This window comes from Protopterus annectens, chromosome 5.part0 (assembly GCF_019279795.1).
Source record: "Protopterus annectens isolate FY-2018-M chromosome 5.part0, PAN1.0, whole genome shotgun sequence".
NCBI classification, from domain to species: domain Eukaryota; kingdom Metazoa; phylum Chordata; order Ceratodontiformes; family Protopteridae; genus Protopterus; species Protopterus annectens.
Window position 1 is genome coordinate 1,241,082,568 of NC_056735.1, and position 21,405 is coordinate 1,241,103,972.

Below are 21,405 nucleotides of genomic sequence, written 5' to 3' on the forward strand. Positions count from 1 at the left end.
AGTTGTAGAGCTTGATTGTGGAGATGAAGTCACTTGAAGCTCTGTGATATGGGAAACAAAAACAACTGTTACAATTACCTGAAGTATTTAGAGCAGTGAAGAGGCAGAGAGGGGTCAATTGCAGATGCCTTTGAATATTGGTGTGTAATGATTCCCCTTCACTGATGGGATTTTTCAGACTTTAAAGCAACTTCTCACCTACACTTGAAATTATCCTATTCTGTAGTATTATGGATGCCAACTATTACAATAATAGCAAAGGTTTTAAAATTGTATTATGCTGACCTAACAATGAATCCCTGCTCTTAATCACCTTTTCCAACCCCGACTGTCTAACGAAGAGAAAAAAATTACTAGGAAAGTAAAGGAGGTGAGCATAAAGGAGCATACTGACAGCAGGTAAAAAGGCCAAACATGTAAAAAAAATGTATTTAGTTGGATAATTTGTGTGTAAACATAATGAAAGTCTCTCTCTCTCTCTCTCTCAATACATATATATATATATTCATACACACACATATGCATGTGTGTGTGTGTGTGTGTGTGTGTGTGTGTGTATGCATATATATATATATATATATATATATATATATATATATATATATATATACATACATACACATATGTATCTATCTATATATATATATATATATATATATATATATATATATATATATATATATATATATATATAAATATATGTGTGTATGTGTGTGTGTGTGTGTGTGTGTGTGTGTGTGTGTGTGTAAACATTATTGTAGTAAACCAGGTAAAAATCCAAACTGAAGAAACAGATTAAAACACAAATGGAAGGCCCAATGAAACTGCGGCAGGTAAAATCCAAAAGAATTATTGTAGTAAAAATGGGTGAATACATTAGATAGCAGAAGGGAAGCAGGCAAAATGACAGTATGTTCCTTCAAAGGAAAATAAGAGATAAAGTTCTAGTGAAGAGTAGACTAGACAGGAAAAATCACAGCAAGAAAATCCCAACCAAGCAAGGGTTTTCACTGTGTGATTCCTTAAACCTCTGGTAGTGGAGGCCCATGGGATATATGGAAATGACCTCTTAAGGACATCAAGTGTTTCAGCTGCATGTCTTCTGAATGCAGTTCATACTGTATTGGTTGTCTGTGTCTCCTTTTTACCCTATGGTTAGGATATTAGTTGGGATATTTTGCTGGCACCTTATTCTTTGTGGGCATCAGCTGGGTTTAAACAGTCAGTGTTTCTGAAATGCAGTGACAACTTTCAATCATTTTGTTTTGATGAATGTCCACAGCTAGTGGGGTTTGGCTTTACTGGTCTGAATATAATCATAAAGACTTAAAATGTTAAAAAGTTATGGATGTTCAGAAGACATGTAGCTGAAACACGATGTTCTTAAGGGGTCATTTGCACATATTCCATGGGCCTCCACTGCAAGAGGTTTAAAGTGTCATACATTGAAAGCTCTAGCTTGGCTGGATTTTTCTTGCAGATTTTACTGAATGGTGTCCTTTTCATCCTTTGGTTTGGATGTTACTTGGGATATTTTGCAGGCACCTTAATATTTGTGGTCATCAGCTGTGTATAAAGACATTGTGTTTCTGAAGTGTAGCTAAACTATACTCATGTTTTGCTGATAACAATAATAGAAAGGCCAAAACAAGCATGTCTACAGATAGTGGGTTTTGCTTTATTGACCTGAATGTGACCATAAGGACTTTAAAAGTAAAAAAAAAAAAAAGCAAGAGAACTTTCAGAAGCCATGTAGATGAAACAATCAATATCCTTTAAGGGTCATTTTCATATATCCTATAGGCCTTCAATACAGGAGGTTTAGGGTGTCACACAGTGAATATGCTAGCTTGACTGGGTTTTTCTTGCAGTTTTTACTGAATGGTTTGTCTTTGTGTCTTTTTTACCCCTTGGTTTGGATACTTGTTCATATTTATGGATATAGTTTATCCTGGGACTGAGCAATAACAGAGACAGACTTTGGCTAGGAATTCTTTCTTTCAGAATGCTTTTGAAGGACTGGAGGGAGGGTATTGACCTGGTGGATATAAATAAGGAGTTTCATGCCTAAGCAACATGTTATGAATCCAAACCATGCCCAGCAGATTTGATAGGTTTGTGGACAGATGGAAGTTTTTGGTCAATGGATTGTAATTAATGAGTGAAAACATAGCTGTGTAGACTGATATTTAGTGCCAAATAAGCAGATGTATGGTGGATAACTTTATAGATAGTAAGAAGATGTGTATATTTTAGTTGTTGGGGTAATTCTAACCAATTTAGGCTTTTCTGTGCTATACAGTGGTGGGTTCTAAAAGGGGTGTTTGCTGCACATTTTGCCACTTTAGTATAGCACTGCTCAAGTTTTGTTTTGTGTTACGTGAAATTTGTTAAGACTAGGAGTGGCATAAAGTAGTGAGGAGAGGAGGTTAAGTAGTAGCAAGCATATTGACAATGTTCGCAAGAAGACATTGAACTGGACTTTTTTACCTTCTGTAAAATATGAGTTTTCATCTCCCCAACTCTTCTTATAGTTCACAAAGTAGTTAATCCACTTAAGCCTAAAAAAACAATGTTTGTTTTCTGTTGCAACATAGAATGTGTGTTTGTTTATTTTCACTCTGTTGACCAGGTTAGTCCTACTAGGTCATGGTCCACTTCTTAAGGGGGTCCTGAGGTGGTATTCATACTCACTAGGGGAAATTTGTACAGGTCAAGCAAGAATTTTCCCTACCCTTTTTTTGATAAGTGACACAAGACCTTTTGCATTTATCTGAGTTATCACTAACACAGGCAGATGGGATCTTGGTTTAACATCTCATCCGAACGACTACACACTCTGGAGTGCAGCATCTCCTTATGCTGAACAGCAGTGTTAGTAATGAAAATGAATCCAGTTACTTGCTGTGGGAATAGAACAGCCTTCTGATTTTCCAGCACTAAAAGCAAGTGTGCTACCTGTTGATCCACTGACACTGAAAAAAATCCTAAAAAGAAACAATAAGTAAATAATTTAAGATATCAATGCAAAAATATTAGGAACAGTCACACAGCAGTTTGCTCTAGTGAGAATGTCAAGAAATCCTTGAACTGTGTTTTTTTTTTTATATTAAATAAAGTAATAGATTCTGGCTGCTGCCACAATTTAAAGGCTAAACACATACCCTTTTATTGTAAATCCTGGGCCATATCTGAGATAAGAACCATGGAGAAAGTAGTTCGTAAAACAGTTCTCTTCCCAGGGAATGCAAGTATAAAGGAAGTACGGGATTCAAAAAAAATAAATAAATAAATAAAGATTCTACAACAGGAATTCTTTGTCAGAGAGTGGATATTTGTGGCCTGGGATGTAACTCATTAGACCAAAATGAAAGGGATAACTTAAAGCATATGGAAAAATCAGCATTGGTATTAAAGGTTATTTATTTTTGAAGTGCTGCAAATGGTGATGTGGTTCCTATAATGGAAATTCATTCTTTATTCACCTTTCCATCCTTTTTGTTTGTTTTGTTTTTACTAGCAGAAGAAAAAAGCTGAGATCATTGTAGAAACCAACATAAAGAAGAAACTGCTAGAAAAAGAGAAGAAGGAAATGGAGACTTTAGAACGTATATCAGGGAATATTGAAATGAAAATCAGGGAAAATATTAATGAAGGTATCCAACAACTGCAGGAGTTTTTGAAAACATGCAGCTGTGATTCAGTGAAGTTATCAGCAGAAGTGATGGCACTAGACACCTGCTTCTCAGTCTGGGTCAGTCTCTGTTCAGGTCCAGGTATGCAACCCACTTTTTATGCTGTTTGATTTAAAATCTTTATCATACTGTTTTAAGAGCTATTTAGATAGAATTAATCAAGATCTGAGAGATGCTTAACATGTTTGGGTGACTTTGGAGAAGTTTCAGAGCATAGTTACACTTTTAATTTTATTTGTTCTGGTCTGTGTGTTTTATGCAGCTTAAACATAATGCACTGGTATTGAGTATGGACCCAGTGTGTGATAAACCAAATCAGTGACATTTAGAAGTTTTTTACACTGTCATGTTCACATTACATCACTGTTATAACAACTATGTCCATTGGTTGTATGTTACACTTGAAATCTGTGGTCATTCATTGAAGGTTGAAAGTCATTAGATCCTGTACAGTATATACTTCTGGCAAATTTGTATGTCAAAAGATCTTTTTAAAACACTGTAGTATTACTACTCTGTTTGATTCATTGTTGTAGATTACTCCATAGCTAAGGAATTAAGTATCAGATGTGTCCCTTTGAAATTTATGATACATTTTTAGTTTCAAGTGCTGATTATCTGGTGCTCTAATAGCTGAGTGTGTATTATAGTCCAATCACAAGTAAACCTTTGGAGTCTGTAGAAAACTGAGAGTAAGGGCATTGTTTTAAACCTGTTTGCAGAGCCCATAACATTTATCTCAATCATACTTTTTGTGAAATATTTAGTTTATCTATTTTGTACCTCACAGTGACAAAAAAGTCATATTAGATTGTAGAAGTGGTATAACCAGCTCCATTGGCATAGGGAAATAAAGCTACGACTACAGCACAGGCAGCTGAGTTCAATAAGCAGCTGGCATGAGAGAATGTTTGCAGTCATCCTAGTGAGGGAGTGGAATGAAGCTTGCTGTGCACTGCCTTGATTCCTTGGAGGTAGGGCAGTGATAAACATGTGCAGCCTGTGGGTGTATATTAGGCTCATCAAGCTTTGGTCTCATAGTGGTATTCAGCACAAGGTTGCATAAGCATGCAGTCCAAAGGGAAGGCATTATGTGCCACCACTGTAACATGGATCACATGTTTCCCCCCACTCAGGGGAGGGATTTGGTTATAAAATAATGTCCTCATTACAGAATGTCAGAGAGAACACAAGCACCCCTCACAGCTGTCTGAATAATAACTGTAACATGGATTACATTTCCTCCCAGTTAGGGGAGAGGTTTGGTTATAAAGAACACCATCATTGCTGGGTGTCAGTGACAACGCAAGCACTCCTCACAGCTGAATGATAACCCCTCTGACTGACTCTGGCCCACCCATGCAGCTCTACTTTCTTTTAAAATTAACCTGCCATACTTCAAAAAATGAGTGTTGCTGGACATATGCCCTCTATACATGGGTATTTATCTGTTTGCATTATTTATTAGTGCGTTCTGAGACCTTAGTCTTTTTTTTATACACCTTTACTAAATAATCACTTGTGACACAAGCAAATTTGCATTTATATAAAAGTAATCAAACTGTATTAACAAGTTCACATTTACAAACATTATACTTCACATATATTGCTATACATCATATAACCTAAGCAACATTGCATAAATTATTCAATTTCTGTCGTTTCCTTTTTAAACAAGAAACATCTTTATTAAATTATCACGTGTAACATAGGCAATCATACATTTATATAAATGTTAACAAACTATACCAACACAGTCCTACTTACATACATTTTACAACACAAACCGTACTGACAGACTCCCAGCTGCAAACATTATACATCACTTACAATCTACCCAATCATTTTCGGTGAAAAATTACATAGTTCATTTAAGTCTTGCCGTCTTTTAAATCTCATTCCTCCCCTATATGTATTGTTCCCACAATTCCCATTTTTCCTATGTAATTTGCTCCTACCTTTTCTAAAGATCCCAATCCAAGTTGTTTTATCGGGTCTATATTACAACATCGAAATTTCAAAACTTTGAATGTTCTAATATCGAACCATATTCAGCAAAAGCTGAAAATATCGAAGCAACAGAAAACCAATTTTTTTTCCTAGGGAAAGAATTTGGTTGTCCATTTCTGTTGCTTCGGTATTTTCAGTGCTGTAGTGGAGAGTTACGGGTCGGGTTCAGGTAAATGTGCGATTGAGTGTGGGTTAGGGTAGTTAGGGTTAGGGTGCGGGTTAGGTATGTGTGCAATTGCGTGTATGTGAGGGTTAGGGCGGGTTAGGTGAGTTAGGGTTAGGGCGCGGGTTAGGTATGTGTGTAATTGTGTGGACTTGAAAGTTAGGGCAGGTTAGGTGAGTTAAGGTTAGAGCGCGGGTCAGGTAAGTGTGCGATTGCGTGGATTTGAGGGTTAGGGTGGGGTAGGTGAGTTAGGGTTAGGGCGAAGGTGAGGTGAGTGTGTGATAGTGACGGACATTAGGGTTAGGGTTTGGGTTAAGGTAAGTGGATAGTTAGTGGTGTGTGTATAGTTTAGTGTAAGGTTAGGTGTAAGATTTTAGGTGTATGTGTGTGGATTGCTGTTTGTTTGGTGTGCTTGTGTTGTATGTATGTGTTTTGGAACAGCAAATATTTTCCCTAGGAAAAAAGATGCTGTTCTGTATGTTCAATGTTTTCAGCTTTCGCTGAATTGGGTTCGATATTAGAACATTCAAAGTTTTGAAACTGCGATGTTCTAATATAGACCCATTTTATCTGTGTTACTATATTTACTACTTCTAGTACACTTGATTTAGATTTAGAGGTCCACTTTATAGTAATTGGTTTTTGGGCATCCACCATAATTAGACTCAGCAAGGCCTTACTATGTCTAGGCAATTCCAATTCTAAAAACATTTTTTGTCACACCAATCTGCTCACCCAGCATCTCTGACAGAGTAGTCTGCAGGGAATCCTTAAGGTCTGCTAACTCACTGCACTCCCAGATAATATTTTCCCAATTACCTCTTTCTTCACCATCACACCTCCAATATTTGCTGTCTACCTGAGGAAAAATCTTCTAAATTTTGCATATTTGGGAGGCATACATATATCCCCCCATTTTTTCTTTGTGAATTGCTTATCCAATCTCTCTTCCCAATCCTTTCTAACCTTCTCTGATTGATTCTTATAGATATCATGCAATATTTGGGACCTTCATTTTGTAGCTTCATTTGCAGCTGTGTGGAGATTGTGTAATACTGCAAGATTTTAGCACTGGCTAAACATTATGCACTTCTGTTTCCAAAAGTAGAATTACATGTAAGTTTGAATGCAGTCTGGGGCCTCAGCTTGTGGCTTCATTCACAGTTGTGGAAGAACTGTGATTTACTGTTTGATTTGAACCTCATGTAGTCAGATATTACAGTGTTACTGGTAAATTTCTGCATAGTATGGTGTCTCAGTCTGTGGAGGGATTGCAGTAGTGGCAGTATTACGAATTCCGTTCCAGGATTTGTGCTTCAGTGCATTTTATACCTGTTTACTCTGCTTTACCCTGTTCATTGAGTCTGATCCCCCTGCACTGAGACAGTAAACTAAAAGCTTCTGAAATTCTAGTCAAAAGGACTAGAGCTCCAGTGCCCTACACAAACTAAATTGGCTCAAACTTCCCAATCATCTTACCTACATTCAACTTACTCATGCCCATAAACTCATCTTTAATCCCCCCATCTGCCTCTCCCTTGCCTCCTCCTTCAAAATGCACCTACCCAACAGACTTCTAAGAAATAAAAACTAGAATTTGCTTGAACTGCACAAGCCTGCTCATCCTACAGGCAAACACCTACTATCCTTTCCCCTAGCTAGCATCTGGAACCCCCTGCCACTACTTATTGGTACTACAGACAACCACGCTACCTTTAAGAACCTGCTTCATTCCCATCTCAAAATCCTGTGGGAATGTTCCTGCTCTCATCCCACATAACTCACCTGATTTTTCCCCTTTTCTCACACTCCTTTACTTCTCCTATCATCATACTGAGCTTCCCTGACTACTACCATCTTCATTTTTCTTATTTACTTCTACCCTTGCTGTACTTTTTTCTCTTATTGTCCAACCCTTCTTAGATTCAACAATTAACACCTCTTATTCCCCTATTCTTCTTTAACTCTGCTAAGATTTCATGTAAAACTAAAAATGTCAACCCTGTGTTATTTCACTTTGTAACAAATCTAAAAGGAATATGCACCAATTGATTTTTCTTATTTTAATTGACTTATTTATGTGTGTGTGTGTGTGTGTGTGTGTGTGTATGTGTATGTAATTTTACCTTTTGCTTTTTTGACTGCATGTTCACTGCAATCATGGATTTTTTGTTATGTTGTGTAATACCATCATTCTTCAATATCATCATCTTCCTTCAGCTAATTCCCGTTAGGGGTCACCACAGCGGATCATCTGTTTCCATTTCTTCCCGTCCTCTGCATCTTGCTCTGCCACACCAACCACCTGCATGTCCTCTCTCACCACATCCATAAACCTTAACTTAGGCCTTCCTCTTTTCCTGTTACCTGGTAGCTTCATCCTTAGCATATGTTTCCCAATATACTCAGCATCCCTCCTCAGCACATTTCCAAACCAATGTAATCTTGCCTCTCTGGCTTTGTTTCCAAACCTTCCAACCTGGGATGACCCTCTAATATACTTCCTAATCCTGTCCACCTTCATCACTCCCAGTGCAAATCTTAACATCTTTAACTCTGCCACGTCCAGCTCAAACTCCTGCCTTTTTGTCAGTGCCACTGTTTCCAACCCATATAACATAGCTGTTCTCACTACCCTCTTGTAGACCTTCCCTTTCACTCTTACTGGTACCGGTCTGTCGCAAATCACTCCTGACACTCTTCTCCACCCACTTCATCCTGCCTGTACTCTCTTCTTCACCTCTCTTCCACACTCACCATTACTCTGAACTATTGATCACAAGTATTTAAACTCATCCACCTTCACCACCTCTACTCCTTGCATCCTCACCATTCCTCTATCCTCCCTTTCATTCACACACATATATTCTGTCTTAGTCTTGCTGACCTTAATTCCTCTTCTCTCTAGAGCATAGCTCCATCTCTCCAGGTTCTCCTCCACCTGTTCCCTACTCTCACTACAGATCACAATGTCATCTGCAAACATCATAGTCCATGGGGACTCCTTTCTGATCTCATCTGTTAACCTGTCCATCACCATTGCAAATAAGAAAGGGCTCAGAGCTGATCCTTGATGTAATCCCACCTCCACCTTAAATGCATCCATCACTCCCACCACAGACTTTACCACTGTCACACTACCCTCGTACATATCCTGTACCACTTTTACATACTTCTCTGACACTCCGAACCTCCTCATACAATACCACAACTCCTCTCTAGGCATCCTGTCATATGCTTTCTCTAAGTGTACAAAAACACAATGCAACTCCTTTTGACCTTCTCTGTACTTCTCTGTCAACACTCTCAGAGCAAACATCACATCTGTAGTGCTCTTTCCCAGCATGAAACCATACTGCTGATCACTAATCATCACGTCCCTTCTTAACCTAGCTTTCACTGCTCTTTCCCATAACTTCATGCTGTGACTGATCAGTTTAATCCATCTGTAGTTACTACAGCTCTGCACATCACCCTTATTCTTAAAAATTGGTACCAAAACACTTTTTCTCCATTCCTCAGGCATCCTCTCACTTTCCAAGATTTCATTAAACAATCTGGTTAAAAACCACACTGCCATTTCACCTAAACACCTCCATGCTTCCACAGGTATGTCATCTGCACCAACAGCCTTTCAATTCTTCATTCTCTTCGTAGCTATCCTTACTTCCTCCTTGCTAATCCATTGCACTTCATGATTCAGTATCCCCACATCATCCAACCTTCTTTCCCTCTCATTCTCTTCATTCATCAACCCCTCAAAGTACTCTTTCCATCTGCTCAACACACTCTCCTCACTTGTGAGTATGTTTCCCTCATTATCCTTTATCACCTTTACCTGCTGCACATCTTTCCTAGCTGGGTCTCTCTGTCTAGCCAATCAGTACAGGTCCTTTTCTCCCTCCTTAGTGTCCAACCTTTAATACGATTCTTCATATGCCTTATCCTTAGCCTTTGCCACCTCGCTCTTTGCCATGCACATTATCTCCTTGTACTCCTGTCTACTTTCTTCTTCTCTCTGACAATCCCACTTCTTCTTTGCCAACCTCTTTCTCTGTATACTCTCCTGTACTTCTTCATTCCACCACTATGTCTCCTTGTCACCCTTCCTCTGTCCAGATGTGATACCAAGCACCTTTCTAGCCGTCTTACTAGCTCTGTTGTATTACATAAATGTAAATGCATTGTCTTCATACTATATTGTTGTTCATAGAGCTTTTCTCCCTGGGACTCCATTGAAAGTGGGCTCTTCTTGGCCAAATGGACTATCCTGGTAAACAAACTGTAAAATAAAAAAATAAATATTTTATTGTTTTACACTTCAGTTAACTGTTTAGAGTGATAGTGCTTTATTCTTTTTGTGTTTTTGTTGATTTTGTTTTTAAATTATTCTAAAGTTCCCTAACAGTTGAAACTGCCTATAAAGGTAGTTTGATTACATTATTTTGTTGTAGTGTTGCATTTGCAAGCAATCTTTTTTGGTGTTATTACATCAAGAGGTTAGCAGTGGCCTGTATAGACAAACATACAGAAAGTACATTTTACTTATAAAACTTCTGTTAGAACTGAAACCTGTAACTTAGTGTGGCTAAAACAAAGCCAATGCATGGAGATAAGCTTAGAGCAGCTAGTTTGAACACTAAACAGCACTATTATCCAGTCTTTGCACAATCTAACCTAGTCTAGTGTCAAACCCCATAGATCTTCCAAACAGGCCTCTGTATAGCTTAGTCCATGACCTAAGGTATCCCATCCAAATAGAGGACAGACAACATGGATGTGCAGTTTTCAAATGTTAATGTAGCCAGCTTGATAGATTTGAGCATCCTGAGACAATGTAGCAATCATCTCATGTTCACAGACAACCATTTAATCCTTAAACAAACAAGCACATTATGTGAGAGTGGAACATATACAATTTCAGCAGAGACAAAAATCTTGCACACAAACAAGGTTGTCAAGAACACACAAACTGCACTCACCATACATAGTTACCAACACTCATAGAGACCAATCTATTCTGAGGCACTAAAACACAATCTTTCCAAACCTAAAATACCTCCTAAGCCAATAAACAACACCCCCTGTCCTCAGCAATCTCTAAATCAAAAATCATACACCACACATATGCCTACACTGAGTGGAGCCCCAGGAACAAAGCCCATAATGCAAACCAACACATTACCCAGGACTCTTGTCATAGGAGACTCCCATTGTATGACTTATAGATGCCCCACTTACCAGACTGAACAAGGAGAAGATAACAGATAGTTGCTTATCTGGAGCCAAGATCTGCCATGTTACACACGCACTGAGGACACCACACCACAGGTACCAGTATGATTCTGTCATACTTCATGTGGCCATTAACAATCTGAGATGTACTTCTCTGGACTACGTGAAGAACAACATTGTTGATCTCCTTGAATATGTGTCTTAGGCAGGTATGTGCCTTGCATTGAGCTGCATTCTACCTTCAACAAGGATGATGACACAGTACAAACAATGGATGATTGACTTCAATAATTGGTTTTATTTATGGTGTCTTTCCAGGGGGATTCAGTATTTGTCAGGATGAGAGGATATAGTTATCAAACCATGTTGCTTTGCAAAGGATGGTCTGTACCATTTCCCCTAGGTTTCTGAATATTTGCTAAAACTCTATCCAACCACTTAAAGCCTTTTGTAGGCAATGCCAAACTGACAAACCTACCAACACAGAAAATAAAAAAACAAAGAAACCTATAGGTGTTATTGCTCAGTGCTAGTAACCTAAAGAATAAACTCCACACCTTAGAAGATCTCCTCATTCTGGAGAATGTAGACATCTGTGCCACTACCAAGACGTGGGTTAAATCCACAGAAAAACATGTTAGATCTGCAAAAATTACTCCAGCAGTACAAGGTTCAGTGCCTTCCACAGATTTAAACCATCAGCCATACAGACAGAGACAAAAGAAGCAAGAGTCTCAGTCAATATTAACAACAAGCATTACTTTATTTTGGTTAAACAGAACAATGCCCTGGAATTTAGCAAGCTATAGATCATCCTGTATGTCCCTATAGTCCCATAGCTTGTACCTACACTTACTGGAGCAAATTATCATTAAGTTAAGTAGCCTATTCCTTGGTGACTTTAACTACCCCTTTGTAGGCTGGGAAACATAACATGCCTCATACTCACTGACACAACAATTCCTGGACCTTATTAACACAAACTCCCTTGAGCAGATAGTGCGTACACCCTTCAGAGCTTCAAACATACTGGACTTAGTACTCACCAATGTAAGAGAGCACTACACTCCCCACTCCATGTCCTCACTGGTGAGGTGGGACCAGAAAGCTGAGCAATTTAGTAACTATAGCAAACCCTGTAACAGTTAGGAACTGTTTCAATGCAAACTAATTCTGATTAAGCAATAGTTAGTCAAAATGTAATGCCTTTCCTAACCCTAAGTTCACAACAGCCTCTACAGAGTTGTTCATAGAGACCCTGTACAACCATGTAAATGGTTGTATATAAGCTATTAAGTATGGCATGGATTGACTACAAAAAAGCATTTGATAGTATCCCACATTCATGGAAAAAAGAGTGCTTAAAAATATATAACATACACCCTACACTGATCGACTACATTACAATGTCCATGAAACAGTGGCAGACTACTTTGCAATTAAGCCATGATAAAGGACATATTATTATTCCAGGGATAGAAGTTCAAAGAGGGATATTCCAGGGTGACTCCCTATCTCCGCTGCTGTCTTGCCCTTAAACCATTAAGCTGTCTACTTAACAGATTAGGCCATGGCTATAATTTGGCTCCTAGAAAACAACAAAGTGTAAAGACCTCTCATCTTATCTTTGTTGATGATTTAAAACTGTATAGCTCATCAGACGAGGAACTGAAAGCACAACTGCAAGTAGTCAAAACTTTCTCAGATGATAATAAGAATGTCATTTGGTCTTGATAAATGTGCAAAATCAACCTTTAAAGAAGGAAAACTTTAGCACCAAGAAAACTCCTGGAAGAACCTCATGTTGATCAGGATCAAATGCAGAAATGGTTAAGGAGAGACAAATTCAAACCAAAAGATGAAAGGTTAATATTGGCGGCCCAAGACAGTGGGCTATGTACACGTTGGTTTACAAAGTCCATTGAAGATGAGGGAGAAACTGACAAATGTAGGTTTTTTAAAACAGATTTGGAAATGGTCTCACACCTCATTGCTGGTTGTGATATACTAATGGCAGAAAGACTGTATACTGAAAGGCATAATAATGTGCAAACATTATATTATTGAAGTGGCAGAAAAGCGCTGGAAACATGAACCACAAAGCATCACAGAAAATGATGAAGTCTACATCAAATGGTATCACCCATTACCAACAGTTCAAAAGATAGATGCAATAAACACAGATATAGTAGTCCATTAAAAGAAGTCAGAAGTAGCAATGATCATTGAAATCGCTACACCCAGTGACTACAGTGTCTTGCATACAGAGATACACAAAGTTATAAAATATTAGGATTTGCAGGCAGAAATGAGAGCAATGTGGAAGAATGATAGCAGACAGTTCCAATAGTAGTAGGAGCAATGGGTCTTATAAAAAAAGAATCTACAATATTTACATATGTTACCAATACATGTAACTCGATACAAACTGCAGGAGTCATTACTGGGCACATTGCGGGTGCTGCAAAGAGCACTTGTGACTGACATCAAAGACTGAAACAATACTAATTTCTTGAACTTTAATCCATTCCCATCATGTTATTAGAAACCCAAAAGATTTGGAAAAATTAAAAAAATATGTTGTACCTACTAGAAATAAGCCCAAAACAAACTCTAAAAACACACCTCGCTGGAGGAATCCAAAGCTTAATAGGTTATATAACCAAAGGAGAAAAGTAATGGCTAAAATCTGGAATAACAACTCCCATAATGATAGGAACTGCCTAATTAAATTTAACAGGAAACTAAGAGGGCTAATTAAGTCCAACAAGGTGAAGTACAAGGCCAATGTAGCCTCACAGGGTAAGGACAACCACAAGGCCTTCTACAGCTATGTACAAAAACCTCAAAGGCAGCACACACGAGTATGTCAAACTGGTGGTGAGTGGTGCCACCTTCACTGAGAAGAGTGAGATACTGAATTTGCTGGTTGACAAATTCATCTGAAATTTCATCCCTCACCTCCTCTCTTGAAATACCCATTAGTATACCCCACAACTTTTAACAAGGAGAAGGTCCTCACTAAGGCCAAAAACACAGCCTCGGTGAACCCTAACAGTATCACAGGATGCCTCCTAAGTAGCTTGAAATATGACCTATCAGGACCACTAGAATCACCTTTAAACTGTAACCTCAAAACAGGTTTTGTGCCTTGAGAATGGAGAACTGCAGTGGTTATCCCACTTCACAAAGGTGAGCTAAAGCATTCGATACAATACCCCAGTCAGGGATAGTTGACAAACTTACCTAATGGGCATAAATTTCTAGGTAACTCGGTGGATTGCCAGCTGGCTCACAGACAGGACCAAGAAAGTTAGGATTTGTGATACCACCACCACTGAGACCAGTGGGGTAACTTAGGGTTATGCTGAGAGTTCTCCTATTTGGCATCTACTTTTGAGAGGTGAAGGCTAATGTCAAGGACCTTTGGCTGACCAATTTTGCAGATGACTGCAAATTGGGAGCTATCATAGATCCCCCCATGCCACAAATATCTTGCAAGAGGGTCTAATGCAGATACATGACCAGTACCAAAGCTTTGGAATAAAACTCAGTGCCAAGAAATACATGTGCCTTTTAGAAAAACTGCCACCCAGGCTAATTACCCCATTGATAAGATATCCCTGAGACTTGACCTGGTAGTCAGGGATCAGGAAACATATGTCGACACTAATGTGGTCTTTGCCCAACATGCAGCCAAGGCAGTAAGAAAATCACTGTATGCTGCCCATCTTATAAGTAAGGGCATGCCATCTAGGTCCAATGAAGACATAGTGCCACTTTATTTAGCTCTTTTCAAACCAGTCATTGAGAATAACACCCCCTTCGGCATGTACTGACCAGACATATGTAACAGCTGGATTGTCCACCAAGTTTTCTTACCAGGAGAATCCAGGGTATAAACACATTATTCTGTATGGATTGCCTTAAACCCTGTGTCCTACAGGCTACTGAGAGGCAATCTATGCCTGGCATACAGGACATCCTTGGATCCAGCTCTGGCAGACATTTTACATATTTGCAAATTGTACAGCATCAAATCCACTCACGCCAATGATTTAAATTTTGACCTACATAAGACATGTTGGTAAGTAGATATGTGTCTCAGAGAATCCCCATGCTCTGGAATAGACTCCTCATCTATGTGAAGCGAGTTCATCTCTAACCCTTTTTAAGTGTAATGTTGACCAATGAAATCGGAAATTTACCCTGGGTTTGGCACTCATGTCTCTGATAGACAGAGGCAGACAGTATTGCCCAAACTAACATACCACCCTCCCCGCATAACTTCTAGACTCTTCCTAACTAATATGCTCCCTCAATTATTTATCATGATACATAGGGATACAGTTGGGTTGGATTGCACAGCAAGGCTTATAACGGCCCCCTGGGCTCATTAGCCTAGTATATACCTATGAAGCTTTGAGGACAACATATGACAAGGTCCAAAGTAAGCTGATATGAGCTCTCTTGCAATGGTTTGAAGACTCTGAAGCACTGGCAGAATTTGTGAAAAGTATGAGCGGTTGCCCTCTGTACATGAGTATTTGCTGGTAATATGTGGATTAAGAATCTACTCATATGCCAGGGTCCCATGCTAATGCTGGGAGGGGTGTATGTGTCCCTATTGGTCAGTATGTGCCCACCATAAACAGTCCATCAGCCGTGGTCAGTAAACTATTGTCTGGCCAGTGTCCAATTGCTCAGCTTGAATTACCTGGGATAGCTCTGTTGATTGAAAGCCGTACATAAAACCAGTAAACCTGCTAAACATGAATTAAGTATTGCTGCACTCATTATAGGCTCACTGACAGGATGCAGCATAGAAGTGGGTAACATGATGGTATGGAGGAGGCTGGATATCTTCTGTATGCAGGAAGCAAGATAGGAAGGCAGTGCAGCAAAGCAATGGCATGGGATCTAGAGTCTACTTCTCAGTGAGAGGATAGGCTAGAAATGGTGTGGGATTTGTGGTGAGGGAGTGGCTTCAGTAGACAGTAAGTTATGTCATCAGAATTAGTGACAGACTTTTGGCAGTCAGATTCCAGAGTATGGTTAGGGCACTATTCATAATCTCAGCCTGTACTACAAAGCAAGGATGTAATAGTGAGGAAAGGAATTCACTTAGGCAACAGCTGCAGGACCTACTAGATAAAGCAAGACAACATAAGCTATTGTTGATAATGGGGGACCTGAATGCACATATTGAGACAGACAAAACAGTATATAAAGAATGTCTGGATCTACATGGGTGTAACAATAGCAGTAAAGAAGAAGTGGCCATATAGGAGTTGACAGAAAGGCGAGCATTCCATTTTCTTTTTAAGATGCTAGTAAGTCAAACTTGAAAACTAGATGCAGTTTCTGTTTCTTTTCCTGTCTATCTGCCTTATTGTTACTGACACTTGAGAACAACAAGGTTAAGCTTAACAGTGATTATCTTCATTCTGCTTTTTTGGTACTTCCTTGTTATAGAGGCCTTGTTATAGAGGCCTCCCCAAAACTGCTACAGCAAGGATACATTCTGCCTAACAGTAAACAAAATCTGCCAGTCAAAGCAATATTCAAAAATACAGACATCTAGCAATAGCCACATTTTAGGATTTATTTGTTTGTGTTATATATTTTTGTTTTAGAGACTATGTTAACCCTGCTGGCCCAGGCCTATTCTTAGATGGACCAATGAGATAGTATCATAAGTTGTACATTAAGTATCTACATGACCATATTATGGTAAGTTTTTATATATGCTAATAGCGCACAACATTCTGCAAGTAGTACATACTCTGTAAACACATAGATTGTGAAGAAGTTACATCAGTTTACAAATTACAGTTAGTACACATAGGCACAGAGATGATCATCTAGGTAGATATGTCTGAAGTAAGAGCTGTTATCTGAGTGTACAGCTACTGTTTACTGTTAGGTAGTACAGCATGTTAGTATTACAGTAATACTTTACAGCTTGATATATTTACAATTACATTTCTTAAGCAGTGACAGGTGATAATGGTACATCATTCAATGGACACCAATTAGAAAATTTTGCTTCCTGATTATAGCACCCTTGCCAAAATCGCTAAGGTGAAACTAGCGTAATCAAGCTGATCACTACTTATGTTACAATATTGGTGAGGCCGCTATAATAAGGAAATACCATTTTTTCATCAGGGATGACACAGAATTCAGAATGTTCTCACATGACTTTGCTTCCTCTGTGAGAACATGGAAATGTAAGTTTTTAGAAAAGTGCAATTGCTTTGATAATAGTCAACTCATTCCCGTCAATGGAGCTCTGGACGTTTGCACTGCAACTTCCAATGGGCAGACCCAAAGCTTTTTGCTGGAATCAAATTATGTTCTCACATTTCAAACAAATGTTCATATGTCTGGAGCCATAGGAGTAACTAGAAAGTATAAATGTCAAATTCTTCAGCACAAACTTTTTTATAGTGGCAGTATTTTTTAATTCTAAGTTTTAAAATAAATGTTATGTCTTAGTAAACACTCTAATTATTAAGTTTGTAATATTTTTAAGCAACTTAAAATATCTCAGCAACTACTCAAGTTTCATGCATGCTGTTGGCAGCATTTTGTTCATCAGCTGAGAGCTTTCATATGAGGCTATGCAGTTCTGTCTGGGTGACTTGGTTGTCAAGATGTTTAGAAAAACATGACATTTGTGACAATATAAATGAATATTTTATGAACAATAATTAATATTGCTTTACATGTATTAGACAGATGCCAGCTATCAATACAGTTGTATTTGCCATTGTATAAGCTTTAAGATTAATTCATTTTAATGCTTTATACATAGTATGGTTTTGGAATTATTGATGCAAATATGAACAAGCAATCGTTGATGCCTAGCGGCATTAGTAGGATTGAACTGCAGAGGCACCTGGAGTTGTCATTCATCTGTAATGAGTTATTTTTGACCTCTAGTAACTAAAGCTGGATCATGGTTAAATTGGATCCTAGACAGGATAATGGACTGCCCCTCCTTCTCCCCCTGTTGTCATACCCCATTATTCTATTGTCTCTCCCCAATTACAAGAAAATATGTTCAGGTCTAACAGTTTGCATAGTGCTTTCTTGTTTACATTTACAATAGTCACAAATTTGCATTTAATTTAAAACTTTTATTTCATATTTTAAACAAAAACAATGATAGACATTTGCTAAACAAAAAAATAGTCTCACATTGAAAACAAACTACATAAACAACAGTAAACATCTCAATATGAACAACACTAAACTTCTCTTCCCTAAAATGCACATTTATTGAAAATGCACCTAGTAGCCCTTTAGACTGCAAGAGTTATGTTGGGATTCATAGTCAAATGGCATATAATGAAGCACTAATTAATGGATATGTGAAAGGGTGCAGGAATTCAAAAGACAAATGTTTATTGAATTTGCTAACAGTATGGTGGACCCCACAGCATGCAAGTGTCAGTTTAAAGGGGCATTTCAGGAGCACTGTCTGGTGAAGTGACTTAGTCAGAGTGACACAGTAGACAAACAAAGGATGTAGGAATCAAACCATGCACTACAGAAGCAGCTTATTAACAGCTCATAGCCTTACTTATCTGAATTAAATACCAGACAAACTGTTGAAGCCCAACACTCTGCATTTCACACCTATGTGCCTGCAAAAAAACAAGCTAAGTTAAAATATTAACATTAAACTTGTAGATTTCATGCTAACCAGTTTGTTCACTGCCAAGTAATAAACACACTGTCAACAGTCAACAAAACAAGGAATCCAAGGACTGAACCCCCCAAAAAATGGTTCATATGATGATGCTTCTGTTACACCAGGCTGTTTTCAAACCATCGGTGCCCTATCCACATTTTTAGGATCATATATAAATGCAAGTGTTCCTTCATTCACCTTCCTGCTTGTTTTAACTTATTTCTTGCTTAATACAATAACACTTACTAGAGTGTGTTTTACATTTATAGTTTTGAACATGTTTCAGTAAGCAGTGAAACAAAATGTATGAACCAGTAATGACAAAGTATCCATTTCAAAACATTTCAGCCATAACAGGCTACTCAGACTTTATCATTATTACCCACTAATATCCATATTGAACAGTTACATCCACTATATCAGATGTGTACTCATCACATGTCTGATTGTGATAAAAATGATCATAATAAAGTATTTCAGTTTGCTTGTACAAATGCACAGTAGCCCTGCAAAGACAGGCTAATGAATTTTAAACTTTATCAGCTCAACAGGATCAGTCATTTTATCCACAAACATCCTGCAAAACAATTTGTAGCTACATTGTTGACTGCATCCTTCTCAGATGTCTGTGTCAAAAAAATAATAATGCTAATAATGACCAAATTCACATATTTCAAATTCATACACACACACACACACACACACACACACACACACACACACACACACACACACACACACATTAAACAAAAGTATTCTAATTTAATTCTCATACACAAACACATACACACACACATGCACACACCACATCATGCAAAGACAGATTAAATACTGTTTAAAAATGGTGAGATGAAAGCAAAAGGTGCTTTCATCCACAGATAGCCCCCACCCTCACCAGCAGTTATACCTACTTTGTTGACAGTATACACCCCTTATTTTTATGAAACAATTTCATGTACTTTCTTGGATGAACTATATGAAATTACATAAAGATCACTAGCATCATACCATAGGACTTAACCATGTGTAGGACAGTTTAAGTAGAAAAGTATTTATGAGGGCATAAGAAATATTAACCACCACTTTTCTGCAGAGGTAAAAGTCATCTGAATAATTCCACATTAAAGAGAACTATTATTAATGCAGAGGTTGCTGTTGGGAAACCACTTTTTATTTCAGTGTTTTATCTGCAACTGCTGTGCCGCCTGCTCTTGAAGAAGTAAATACCTATGTTGCATTAAAAGATGGTATGCTGGTGATATTGTCAAAACATTTCCTGAACTAGATCAGCTAAGCAATTTGGAATGGCTGGCAAACAACAAGTTCATAGTTACTATGTATACAGTCCAAGAGATTATTATGGAGCCTTGGCCAAATTCTGAATTGCTCCTAAACACAGCCTAGTTAAGTAACTTGTCCAGTGACATGCAGCAGGTAAATTAAGTGGAAACTTTCAAACCCTTACCATTGCCACAGGAGCTTCAGTCTTTTGCACTAATTGCCAGAGTAACAATTAACTAAATGCAGAAATCCTTTACAATCTGATCTTGTAGAGAGGAGTGCATCACAGTAATATGCAGCAATGACTACTCAATGGGTGCTGAAGATCAGAGAGTTCTGATCATCGCTTCTAATAATGTAGACTATATGACCTGATAAATGTCAACCCATTTGCAGTTGCTGGAGACTTAAAAGGAGGTACTGCAGAAAGATATAACTAAAGCGCAACACATTTAGACTATATTAAACAAACCACACCTTCCAATGAATCAATTTATTCTTTAGTGCAGTGAATAAAACAAAACAATTGAAGACACTATCAATACTGCAACAGATTTTGTTCATCAATCTACACATAATACAAAAATCAGAAATATTACTGTATACAATATACTGTTTTTTTTTGGCACGGGGGGCTTACATGCCTGCAGGATACCTGCATCTCATCTTTGATCTCTGTATGTCTTCTCTGTCATCAAAAATAGTTATCCCTTCTGACATAAATAGGTACAGGTTTGACCTACTGGAATGGCTGACATTGCCATACTATTGCAGCATACACTATCAGAGTCAGAGCGGGATTGTGGAAAATGTAGCCCTATGCAGGGTAATGAAGCCTGCCTATGCCAGTCATACCAATATCCCATTGCTTGTCTGTCTGTCTGCCCTCAGTTACCACAAACTCTTTCAAACCTGTTAGTATACATACAGGTTTCTTCTTCTCTTTTTTATAATTATTGCATAGATTTGAATTTTATTTAAATCCTTTATTCCAATATTCCAAATTTTAAAGAAAAACATTGACATTTTCTAAACAATACCCTCTCACACAGAAAACAGAATTACCATGAGAAACACTAAATTTCACTTCCCTTAAAACTTACATTTAGTGAAAATGCATCTGGCAACCCATTAAACTACAAGAGATGTGCTGGGATTCATACTCATATACCATATAGGGAAGTACTAATAAGTGGCTATGTGAAGGGTGCAGGAATTCAAAAGATTTCAAAAGAAAAATGTGTAACAGATTTGCTTACAGCGTGGGACTACCCACTGGATGCAAGTGTCCTTTATCAGGAGCAGCCTAGGAGTGCTTT

At 38.1% G+C, this 21,405-nt stretch overlaps 1 protein-coding gene across 1 annotated transcript in view; it reads left to right on the top strand.

The window, feature by feature from the left end:
- LOC122802347 (probable ATP-dependent RNA helicase DDX60) overlaps positions 1–21,405 on the top strand; it is a 196,304-nt gene that overhangs the window by 66,164 nt on the left and 108,735 nt on the right. Inside the window, exon 2 of the mRNA XM_044071984.1 lies at positions 3,521–3,776. Within this exon, the coding sequence (XP_043927919.1) occupies positions 3,521–3,776 (256 nt within the window). The remainder of the gene's footprint in view (positions 1–3,520; positions 3,777–21,405) is intronic.